Source organism: Myotis myotis, unplaced genomic scaffold (genome assembly GCF_014108235.1).
Source record: "Myotis myotis isolate mMyoMyo1 unplaced genomic scaffold, mMyoMyo1.p scaffold_m19_p_2, whole genome shotgun sequence".
NCBI classification, from domain to species: domain Eukaryota; kingdom Metazoa; phylum Chordata; class Mammalia; order Chiroptera; family Vespertilionidae; genus Myotis; species Myotis myotis.
In genome coordinates, this window is record NW_023416324.1 from 89,005,031 (window position 1) to 89,018,171 (window position 13,141).

Consider the following 13,141-nt stretch of genomic DNA (forward strand, 5'->3'; position numbering starts at 1 on the left):
AATTTACAACGCTGGCAAAAAGTTGAAAACAGACCTGACTTGGTAGCCAGAGTTTTTAATATTAAGCTGAATGATCTTTTAAATGACATCTGTAAGTTCCATTTATTTGGCAAAGTAATAACTAAAATTCATGTCATTGAATTTCAGAAACGCAGATTGCCTCACGCTCACATATTATTGATATTAGATAGTGAGTCCAAATTACGTTCCTCTAATTAATTCCCTTTCAATGTGCACGAATTTTGTGCACCAGGCTACTAGTTTGTCAATAAAAGGAAATGAAATACTGATATGTCCTACAACACAGATTATCTTTTGAAACACCATGCAAAGTGAAAGAAGCCAGCCACATATTATCTTATTCCGTTTATATGAAAAATCCAAAATAGGAAAATCTATGACAGAAAGTAGATTAGTGGTTGCTCAGGGTTGGGGATATGGAGGGAGTGGAGAGTGACAGCTAAGGGATATGAGGTATTCTATGAGGGTAATGAGAATGTTTTCTAATTGATTGTGGTGATTAATGTATACATCTGTGAATACATGACAAGCCATTGAGTGGGTCAATTGTGTGCTATGTGAATTATATCTTAATACACTGTAAATAAAATCGCTTTTAAAAACTGCGTTAACTTTAACCAAATGGAATATATCCCTTGATTGATAATACACCAGTTGTCTGGAAGACAGCTGGATCATAGTTGACTCATTACAGTTGTCCATTTTTTGACACTTCACTTTCTGCATGATGAATAGACATATTATAATTCCATTTCTATTTCTGTTTTCAAAATATAAGGAAGATGTTTTGCTCATTGTAAAACTTTCATTGCCGGGAGTCATATAATTGAACTTCAGCTTGTAGAGATTTAATATAAATAAATAAATAAATAAAAATTCTAGAATTTATCAAAGGATAATTTGTTTAGCTTATTTTTTCAAGGTTACATCATATGAAGAAATCATTGAATGTGCTGACCAACGGCTCAAGATATCCCGCTCCCAGATTGCACAGTAAGTTGAAAAAGTTTAACTTTTAATTTTGTAAACATTTACTGATATTTTATTTTGCTCTCTGGCTTGCTAAATTTATTTTTCCTTAGACTCTTAGAGAGAAGAAAAATGTGTAAATAAGATCACTTTTCAATAATTTAATCTTTGAATGTCCAGATTACTTGAATCACCAGATTTTCATCTTCCTCTCAGAGTTCACTTTGATTTTGGGGAAGGGAGTGAAAGGGGGTGGGTGAAGGAATTAGTGAGAAACATCCAAAATTTTTGGAGGATATTGTGATGGCATTCAAATAAAATAACCATGAAATCTTAGGATTTATTCACAAAAAGTTTTTGAATGTAAACCAAATAAGACATAAAGTACATACATATACCACGTACCAAATAAACTTTTTCATTAGAATGAGATTTAGCTTAAAACACTCCTGAATTGGTGGTGTATGTTTTTTATAATATATTTTTATTGATTTCAGAGAGGAAGGGAGAGGGAGAGAGAGGTAGAAGCATCAATGATGAGAGAGAATCATTGATTGGCTGCCTCCTGCATGCCCCACACTGGAGGTCAAGCCTGCAACCCAGGCATGTGTCCTGACTAGGAATCAAACCTGGACCTCCTGATTCATAGGTCTATGCTCAACCACTGAGCCATGCTGGCCAGGCCTGAATTGTTGTTTTTAAATTCTGCAAAGTATTTCCACTTACTTATTACCCTCATTTCTCATATGCTTTTCCTCAATCCTTCCTCTGATTTCATTTATACAGTGCTGGTTATCTCTAGAGCAGGGGTCCTCAAACTTTTTAAACAGTTCACTGTCCCTCAGACCATCGGAGGGCTGGAATATAGTTTAAAAAAAAAAAACTATGAACAAATTCCTATGCACACTGCACATATCTTATTTTGAAGTAAAATAACAAAATGGGAACAAATGCAATATTTGTATTTGCATGTGGCCCGCGGGCTGTAGTTTGAGGACCCCTGCTCTAGAGCTTAAGCATCCCCATGCCCTGGCTGGTTTGGCTCTATGGTTAGAGTGTCACCCACAAACTGAAGGGTTCTGGGTTCGATTCCTAGCCCCAGTCCAGGCACATGCAGGAGGCAACCAGTCGATGTGTCTCTCACATTGATGTGTTTTTTTAAAAAAAAATTAAATCTTCATTATTGAAAGTAATATATGTCCCTTTCCTCTGCCCATTGACCCCTTCTAACTTGCCCCTGTGGCCCCCCCCACCCGAGTCTTCACCACCCTATTGTCTGTGTCCATAGGTAATGCATATATGCATATAAGATCTTTGTCGACAACAATACAATCATAGTAGGGGACTTTAATACACCACTGACAACACTGGATAAGCCCTCTAGACAAACAATCAGCAAAGATACAGCAATCCTAAATGACTCACTAGATCAGATGGACTTAATAGACATCTTCAGAACACTTCACCCCAAAGCCAGGGAATATACATTCTACTCAAATGCTCATAAGACATATTCAAAAATAGACCATATATTGGGTCACAAGCAAAGTATCCCCAAATTCAAGAAGATTGAAATCATAAAAAGCATCTTCGCAGACCACGATGGCATAATATTAGAAATAAACTACAATAAAAACAACCCAAAATACTCAAACACCTGGAAGCTGAATAGCATGCTATTAAATATTGATTGGGTTACCAATGAAATCAAAGAAGAAATTCGAAACATCCTGGAAACTAATAACAATGAAAACACAACAATCCAAAACCTATAGGATACAATGAAAGCAGTCCTGAGAGGGAAGTTTATAGCTCTACAGGCCTATCTCAAAAAACAAGAAAAAATGGTAGTAAATCATCTAACTCTACAACTCAAAGAATTAGAAAGAGAGCAACAAGAAAACCCCAGAGTGAGCAGAAGGAAGGAGATAATAAAGATTAGAGCAGAAATAAATGACATAGAGACCAAAAAAACAATACAGAAAATCAATGAAACCAAGAGCTGGTTCTTTGAAAGGATAAACAAGATTGACAAACCTCTAGCCAGACTCACCAAGAAGCAAAGAGAGAGGACCCAAATAAACAAAATCAGAAATGATAGAGGCGAAATAACAACAGACCCCACAGTAATACAAATGATTGTTAAAAAATACTATGGACAACTCTACTCCAACAAACTAGACAACCTGGAGGAAATGGACAAATTCCTAGAAAAATACAACATTCCAAAACTCAATCAGGAAGAATCTAATAATCTCAACAGGCCAATAACTATGGAAGAAATTGAAGCAGTCATCAAAAAGCTTCCAGCAAATAAAAGCCCAGGACCAGACGGCTTCACAGGGGAGTTTTACCAAACATTCAAGGAAGAACTAAAACCTATCCTCCTCAGACTACTACAAAAAATTCAAGAGGAAGGAACACTTGCAAGCTCATTCTATGAAGCCAGCATCTCCCTAATACCAAAACCAGGTAAAGACAACACAATGAAAGAGAATTGCAGGCCAATATCCCTCATGAACATAGATGCCAAAATCCTCAACAAAATCTTAGCAAATCGGATCCAGCAGTACATCAGAAAGATCATACACCATGACCAAGTAGGATTTATCCCAGGGATGCAAGGATGGTACAATATCCGCAAATCAATAAACGTGATACATCACATAAACAAATTGAAAGAAAAAAACCACATGGTCATATCAATTGATGCAGAAAAAGCATTTGACAAAATTCAACACCCATTTTTGATAAAAACTCTCAGCAAGGTGGGAGTAGAAGGATCATACCTCAACATAATAAAAGCCATATATGACAAACCCACAGCCAACATCATACTCAATGGACAAAAACTAACACCATTTCCCCTAAGAACAGGAACAAGACAGGGATGCCCACTCTCACCACTCCTGTTCAACATAGTACTGGAAGTGTTAGCCATTGCAATTCGGCAAGAAGAAGAAATAAAAGGCATCCAAATTGGAAAAGAGGAAGTAAAACTGTCCTTATTTGCAGATGACATAATATTATACATACAAAACCCTAGAGACTCCATCAAAAAGCTACTAGACTTAATACATGAATTTGGCAATGTAGCAGGATACAAAATTAACCCCAAGAAATCTGAGGCATTTCTATACACCAATAGTGAACTTTCAGAAAGAGAGATTATAAAAACAATCCCATTTACCATCACACCAAAAAAATTAAGATACCTAGGAATAAACTTAACTAAAGAGGTAAAAGACCTCTACTCAGAAAACTACAGGACGTTGAAAAAAGATATAGAGGAAGACATAAACAGATGGAAGACATGCCGTGTTCATGGATTGGTAGAATCAACATCATTAAAATGTCCATACTACCCAAAGCAATCTATAAATTCAACGCACTTCCCATTAAAATACCAACAACATATTTCACAGACCTAGACCGAACTCTCCACAAATTCATCTGGAATAAAAAAAGACCCCGAATAGCTGCAGCAATCCTGAAAAAGACCAAAGTAGGTGGGATCTCAATACCAGATACCAAGTTGTATTACAAAGCCACTGTTCTCAAAACTGCCTGGTACTGGCACAAGAATAGGCATATAGATCAATGGAATAGAATAGAGAGCCCAGAAATTGGCCCGAACCAATATGCTCAATTAATATTTGACAAAGGAGGCAAGAACATACAATGGAGCCAAGATAGTCTCTTCAATAAATGGTGTTGGGAAAATTGGACAGATATATGCAAGAAAATGAAACTAGACCACCAACTTACACCATACACAAAAATAAACTCAAAATGGATAAAGGACTTAAATGTACGACAGGAAACCATAAAAATTCTAGAAGAATCCAAAGGCAACAAAATCTCAGACATATGCTGAAGCAATTTCTTCACTGATACAGCTCCTAGGGCACTTGAAACTAAAGAGAAAATGAACAAATGGGACTACATCAAAATAAAAAGCTTCTGCACAGCAAAAGAAACCATCAACAAAACAACGAGAAAACCCACTGTGTGGGAAAACATATTTGCCAATATCATATCTGATAAGGGCCTAATCTCCAAAATTTATAGGGAACTCATACAACTTAACAAAAGGAAGATAAACAATCCAATGAAAAAATGGGCAAAGGACCTAAATAGACACCTTTCAAAAGAGGACATTCAGAAAGCCAAGAGACATATGAAAACATGCTCAAAGTCACTAATCATCCGAGAGATGCAAATCAAAACAACAATGAGGTACCATCTCACACCTGTCAGACTGGTTATCATCAACAAATCAACAAACGACAAGTGCTGGAGAGGATGTGGAGAAAAAGGAACACTTGTGCACTGCTGGTGGGAATGCAGACTGGTGCAGCCACTATGGAAGACAGTATGGAGTTTCCTTAAGAACCTGAAAATGGAACTCCCATTTGACCCTGTGATCCCACTTCTAGGAATATATCCCAAGAAACCAGAAACACCAATCAGAAAGGATATATGCACCCCTATGTTCATAGCAGCACAATTCACCATAGCTAAGATCTGGAAACAGCCTAAGTGCCCATCAGTAGATGAACGGATTAGAAAACTGTGGTACATCTACAGGATGGAATACTATGCTGCTCTAAAAAGGAAGGAACTCTTACCATTTGCAACAGCATGGATGGAACTAGAGAGCATTATGCTAAGTGAAATAAGCCAGTCAATGAAGGAAAAATACCACATGATCTCACTCATTCATGGATAATAGAGACCATTATAAACTTTTGAACAATAATAGATACAGAGGCAGAGCTGCCTCAAACAGATTGTCAAACTGCAGCGGGAAGGCCGGGGAGGGTTGGGGGGCATGAGGTAGGGGGTAAGAGATCAACTAAAGGACTTGTATGCATGCATATAAGCATAACCAATGGACATAAGACACTGGGGGATAGGGGAGGTTAGGGGACTGTCTAGGGCGGGGGGATAAAATGGACACATATGTAATACCCTTTGTAATACTTTAAGCAATAAATTAAAAAATTATATCTTAAATTATTTTGAAGTTGGTTTTTCTGAAATGAACATACTTTGTCCTTGATATTTGGTAAGAAATGTTTTTTCTGAATGTATAGTTATATTAAAAAATATACCTTGACATTTTAGTTCTTTTTTTTTTTTAATTAAATCTTTATTGTTCAGAATATTACATTTGTTCCTCTTTTTTTTCCCCCCATAACTCCCCTCCTCCCAGTTCCCGCCCCACCCTCCGCCCTCACTCCCCACCCACTGTCCTCATCCATAGGTGCACGATTTTTGTCCAGTCTCTTCCCGCATCTCCCACACCCCTTTCCCCCCCAGGAATAGTCAGTCCATTCCCTTTCTATGTCCCTGATTCTATTATAATCAACAGTTCATTCTGTTCATCAGATTATTTATTCACTTGATTCTTAGATTCACTTGTTGATAGATGCATATTTGTTGTTCATAATTTGTATCTTTACCTTTTTCTTCCTCTTCCTCTTCTTAAAGGATACCTTTCAGCATTTCATATAATCCTGGTTTGGTGGTGATGAACTCCTTTAGCTTTTCCTTATCTGTGAAGCTCTTTATCTGACCTTCAATTCTGAATGATAGCTTTGCTGGATAAAGTAATCTTGGTTGTAGGTTCTTGGTATTCATCACTTTGAATATTTCTTGCCACTCCCTTCTGGCCTGCAAAGTTTCTGTTGAGAAATCAGCTGACAGTCGTATGGGTATTCCCTTGTAGGTAACTGAGTTTCTTTCTCTTGCTGTTTTTAAGATTCTCTCTTTATCTTTTGCTCTTGGCATTTTAATTATGATGTGTCTTGGTGTGGTCCTCTTTGGATTCCTTTTGTTTGGGGTTCTCCGCGCTTCTTGGACCTGTAAGTCCATTTCTTTCACCAGGTGGGGGAAGTTTTCTGTCATTATTTCTTCAAATAGGTTTTCAATATCTTGCTCTCTCTCATCTTCTGGCACCCCTATAATTCTGATGTTGGTACGCTTGAAGCTGTCCCAGAGGCTCCTTACACTATCCTCGCATTTTTGGATTCTTTTTTCATTTTGCTTTTCCGGTTGGGTGTTTTTTGCTTCCTCGCATTTCAAATCATTGACTTGATTCTTGCGCTCCTCTGGTCTGCTGTCGGGAGTCTGTATAATATTCGTTATTTCAGTCCGTGTATGCTTAATTTCTAGTTGGTTCCCCAATATAAGATCGAGGGTCTCATTAGTTTTCTTGTAGATCTCATTAAGTTTATCGGCGGCTTCTAAACAGTTCTTGAGAGACCTTAAAAGTGTGGTTCTGAACTCTATATCTTCCATTGACAATTTTGTCCTGTTTCTTTGTCTCCGCATTTTGTTATGCTTCCTTGGTGCACCCCCTAGTGGTCTTGGTTCGCAGTCTTATAGTTAAATCTTGATTGTTGTAGCTAATTCCAGGGAGGGTTTGACCTCCAGGCCAAGTGGCTATGAGAATCAGCTGTGTCAGCAGTGAGAGAACTTCTGTCCTCTAGGGAGGTGCTAATCTAGCCTTTGCCTGAGGCTATCCGGCAAATGCCTGTGTGCAGGGCTTGGGGGGGGCGGGTCGCACAGGATCAACAGGGTGGGCCGGAGAGAGCAGTTATGGCGGCTCTCAGTCCTGTCCCCAGGGGCTCTGCCTCTCTGAGTCCCAGCACCCGCTGCAAAGCTCAGAGAGAAAGCTGCACTCGCTCTGACCGAAGCCAGACAGTCCCGCTTCTCCCGTTTGAGTCTGGGTCCCTAAAGACTCGCCCGTATCTGGAGCTCAGAGTCTGCGACTCCCTCCCGATTGAAAACTCCTACCGCGCCCTCCGCCGCCAGCCCGCTCTGCGCACTCCGCACCTCAGAATTTGACTTCAGCACTGCGCCTCCTCTGAGTGTCCGTATGCGTTTCTCTTTCCTCCTAGTTGTAGGACTTCCACTCAGCCAGCGTTCCTGTGGTTCTGGGTGATGTCCCTTCCGTTTTTTGGTTTCACTTTTGAAGTAGTTGTTCAAAGCAGCAAACTCCGGCGTTAACCTATGCCGCCATCTTGGTTCTCTCTACGACATTTTAGTTCTATATGGACATTTAAACTAAGGGCAATACCTAACAAAAACATAAATGATTATAAGCACTTTTATGTGGTAGGTTTATCCTACATTCCTATGTGACTTCAAGTAACGGAAGAGAAAGCAGTCTATATTTTGATCTAAACACCACTGAACGTTTTATGATTCACTTGGATTTACTAAGGGTGAAAACAGCTTATTTTTCCTTTGAATCATTTCCAAGTGGCTGTTAACTAATAAATATTTTTTAAATTTTAAAAAAAAAAAAAAAAAGATCTTTGGTTAATCTCTTCCCACCCCTCCCCCCGCTTCCCTCTGAGATTCATCAGTCTGTTCTATGTTTCCATTACTCTGATTCTATTTTATTCATCAGTTTATTTTGTTCATTTACTTTGATTTTTAGATTCAGTTGTTGATAGATATGTATTGATTGCCATTTTATTGTTCATGTTCTTCTTCTTCTTCTTCTTCTTCTTCTTCTTCTAGAATGCTCTTCAACATTTCATATAGTATTGGTTTGGTGGTGATGAACTCCTTTAGCTTTTTCTTGTCTGTGCAGCTCTTTATCTGACCTTCAATTATAAATGATAGATTGAGGTCCTTGCAATTCATCACTTTGAATATTTCTTGCCACTCCCTTCTGGCCTGCAAAGTTTCTGTTGAGAAATCAGCAGACAATCATATGGGTGCTTCCTTATAACTAACTGCTTTTCTCTTGCTGCTTTTAAGATTCTCTCTTTGTCTTTAACACTTGGCATTTTCATTGTGGGCCTGTTTGGGTCCCTCTTGTTTGTGATTCTCTGTGCTTCCTGGACTTGTAAGTCTATTTCTTTCACCAAGTTAGGGAAGTTTTCTCTCATTATTTCTTCAAATAGGTTTTCAATTATCTTGCTCTCTTTCTTCTTTTTCTGACACCCTCATAATGTGAATGTTGGTATACTTGAAGTTGTCCCAAAGGCTCCTTACACTATCTTCATATTTTTGGATACTTTTTTCTTTTTGCTCTTCTGATTGGGTGTTTTTTGCTTCCTCATATTCCAAATCATTGGTTGAGTCTCAGAATCCTCTACTCTACTGATGAATCCCTGTAAATTATTCTTTATTTCACTTAGTGTATGCTTAATTTCTGACTGGTCTTTTATTATGTCTTTGACAGTCTCACTAAGTCCCTTGAAGCTCTCATGAAGCCTCTTGAAGCTCTCATTAATATCCCAAGTAACCTTATAAGCATATATTTGAACTCTGTATCCAGTAGCTTGCTTACTTCCATTTCTTTCATTTGTAACATGTTTCTTTGTCTCTGCATTTTGACTGCTTCCCTATGTTTGTTTCTATGTGTTAGAGCTGTCATGACTCCTGGAATTGGTAGACTGGCCTTGCGTAATAGGTATCCTGTAGGACCTAGTGGCTCAGCCTCCCCAGTCACCTGAGCTGGGCACTTTTGGTGTGTCCCTGTGTAGGCTTTGTGCACAGTCTTATTGAGCCTTGATTGCTGTTGGTGTCACTGGGAGGAATTGACCTCCAGGCCAATTGACTGTGAAGAGCAGTTGTGTCTACAATGGAAGAGCTGCTGTGCAGGAGACACTCCTATGGAGCAGGGCTTTGGTGTTCACTGAGTATGCCCCTTGAGTGTGTCATTTGTGGATGTGTATAGTTGTAATCTGGAATGGTCTGAAGTTGCCCACCAGGTGTACTAACTCTGGGACCTTCCAGGAGGTGCAAAGTCAGGCACTGCCTGGGGCCACTGGACAGGAGCTACAGCTATATCTGCAGATGACTGCTATTTGTATTGGGCTAGGGAGAACCCAGGTGAGACCCATCTGTGAAGCAAGGCATACTGGTGCTAGTGCTGGGTCTTGGGCCGTTTTTTTGATAGGTTTGGGGTATGTTGCCTCCAGCTGCTGCTTGTTTTGTTTTTTTTATTGTTTTATTGCTTAAAGTGTTACAAAGAGTATTACATATGTCTCCTTTTTTTTCCCCCGACCTTGACAATCCCCTGGCCTCCCCTACCCCCCTGTGTCTTATGTCCATTGGTTATGCATATATACATGCATACAAGTCCTTCGGTTGATCTCTTACCCCCCCCCCTTCCTGCCCCCCAAACCTCCCCGGCCTTCCCGCTCTAGTTTGACAGTCTGTTTGAGGCTGCTCTGCCTATGTATCTATTTTTGTTCATAAGTTTATAATGGTCTTTATTATCCATAAATGAGTGAGATCATGTGGTATTTTTCCTTCATTGACTGGCTTATTTCATTTAGCATAATGCTCTCCAGTTCCATCCATGCTGTTGCAAATGGTAAGAATTCCTTGTTTTTTTACAGCAGCATAGTATTCCACTGTATAGATGTACCACAGTTTTCTAATACATTCACCTACTGATGGGCACTTAGGCTGTTTCCAGATCTTAACTATGGTGAATTGCACTGCTATGAACATAGGGGTGCATATATCCTTTCTGATTGGTGTTTATGTTTCCTTGGGATATATTCCTAGAAGTGGGATCACGGGGTCAAATGGGACTTCCATTTTTAGTTTTTTGAGGAAACGCCATACTGTCTTCCACAGTGGCTGCACCAGTCTGCATTCCCACCAGCAGTGAACGAGGGTTCCTTTTTCTCCACATCCTCTCCAGCACTTGTCGTTTGTTGAATTGTTGATGATAGCCATTCTGACAGATATGAGATGGTACCTCATTATTGTTTTGATTTGCATTTTTTGGATGATTAGTAACTTTGAGCATTTTTTCATATGTCTCTTGGCTTTCTGAATGTCCTCTTTTGAAAAGTGTCTATTTAGGTCCTTTGCCCATTTTTTCATTGGATTGTTTATCTTCCTTTTGTTAAGTTGTATGAGTTCCCTATAAATGTTGGAGATTAAACCCTTATCAGTGATACATTGGCAAATATATTCTCCCATGCAGTGGGCTTTCTTGTTGTTTTGTTGATGGTTTCTTTTGCTGTGCAGAAGCTTTTTTTTTTTGATGTAGTCCCATTTGTTTATTTTCACTTTTTATTTTTCAGTTTCCAATGCCCTAGGAGCTGTATCGATGAAGAAATTGCTTCGACATATGTCTGAGATTTTGTTGCCTTTGGATTCTTCTAGTATTTGTATGGTTTCTCATTGTACATTTAAGTCCTTTATCCTTTTTTAGTTTATTTTTGTGTATGGTGTAAGTTGGTGGTCTAGTTTCATTTTTTTGCATATATCTGTCCAATTTTCCCAACATCATTTATTGAAGAGACTATCTTAACTCCATTGTATGATCTTGCCACCATTGTCAAATATTAATTGAGCATATTGGTTCAGGTCGATTTCTCGGCTCTCTATTCTATTCCATTGATCTATATGTCTGTTCTTGTGCCAGTACCAGGCAGTTTTGAGAACAGTGGCTTTGTAATAGAGCTTGGTATCTGGTATTGAGATCCCACCTACTTTGTTCTTTCTCAGGATTGCTGCAGCTATTCGGGGTCTTTTTTTATTCCAGATGAATTTGTGGAGAGTTCGTTCTAGGTCTGTGAAATATGTTGTTGGTATTTTAATGGGAAGTGCGTTGAATTTATAGATTGCTTTGGGTAGTATGGACATTTTAATGATGTTGAATCTACCAATCCAAGAACATGGTATGTTCTTCCATCTGTTTATGTCTTCCTCTATCTCTTTTTTCAACGTCCTGTAGTTTTCTGAGTAGAGGTCTTTTACCTCTTTAGTTAAGTTTATTCCTAGGTATCTTGATTTTTTTTGGTGCGATGGTAAATGGGATTGTTTTTTTAGCCTCTCTTTCTGTAAGTTCACTATTGGTGTACAGAAATGCCATAGATTTATTGGCGTTAACTTTGTATTCTGCTACACTGCCAAATTCATTTATTAAGTCTAATAGTTTTTTGATGGAGTCTTTAGGGTTTTTTATGTATAAATATCATGTCATCTGCAAATAAGGACAGTTTTACTTCCTCTTTTCCAATTTGGATGCCTTTTATTTCTTCTTCTTGTCTAATTGCAATGGCTAATACTTCCAGTACTATGTTGAACAGGAGTGGTGAGAGTGGGCATCCCTGTCTTGTTCCTGTTCTTAGGGGAAATGGTGTTAGTTTTTGTCCATTGAGTATGATGTTGGCTGTGGGTTTGTCATATATGGCTTTTATTATGTTGAGGTATGATCCTTCTATTCCCACCTTGCTGAGTTTTTATCAAAAATGGGTGTTGGATTTTGTCATATATTTTTTCTGCATCAATTGATATGACTATGTGGTTTTTTTTCTTTCAATTTGTTTATGTGATGTATCACGTTTATTGATTTGCGGATATTATACCATCCTTGCATCCCTGGGATAAATCCTACTTGGTCATGGTGTATGATCTTTCTGATGTACTGCTGGATCCGATTTGCTAAGATTTTGTTGAGGATTTTGGCATCTATGTTCAAGAGGGATATTGGTCTGTAATTCTCTTTCATTGTGTTGTCTTTACCTGGTTTTGGTATTAGGGTGATGCTGGCTTCATAGAATGAGCTTGGAAGTGTTCCTTCCTCTTGAATTTTTTGTAGTAGTCTGAGAAGGATAGGTTTTAGTTCTTCCTTGAATGTTTGGTAAAATTCCCCTGTGAAGCCATCCAGTCCTGGGCTTTTGTTTGCTGGAAGCTTTTTGATGATTGCTTCAATTTCTTCCATAGTTATTGGCCTATTGAGATTTTTAGATTCTTCCTGATTGAGTTTTGGAATGTTGTATTTTTCTAGGAATTTGTCCATTTCCTCCAGGTTGTCTAGTTTGTTGGAGTAGAGTTGTCCATAGTATTTTTTAACAATCATTTGTATTTCTGTGGGATCTGTTGTTATTTCACCTCTATCATTTCTGATTTTGTTTATTTGGGTCCTCTCTCTTTGCTTCTTGGTGAGCCTCGCTAGAGGTTCATCAATCTTGTTTATCCTTTCAAAGAAACAGCTCTTGGTTTCATTGATTTTTTGTTTTGCTTTTTTGGTCTCTATGTCATTTATTTCTGCTCTAATCTTTATTATCTCCTTTCTGCTCACTCTGGGGTTTTCTTGTTGCTCTCTTTCTAGTTCTTTGAGATGTAGAGTTAGATGATTTACTACCATTTTTTCTTA

The 13,141-nt window shown here is 38.5% G+C and overlaps 1 protein-coding gene across 1 annotated transcript in view; it reads left to right on the plus strand.

Annotated features, from left to right (window-relative positions):
• The window catches only part of CAGE1 (cancer antigen 1), an 84,700-nt gene that overhangs the window by 56,235 nt on the left and 15,324 nt on the right, over positions 1 to 13,141 (plus strand). The window contains exon 11 of the mRNA XM_036349659.1: positions 944 to 1,014. Within this exon, the coding sequence (XP_036205552.1) occupies positions 944 to 1,014 (71 nt within the window). The remainder of the gene's footprint in view (positions 1 to 943; positions 1,015 to 13,141) is intronic.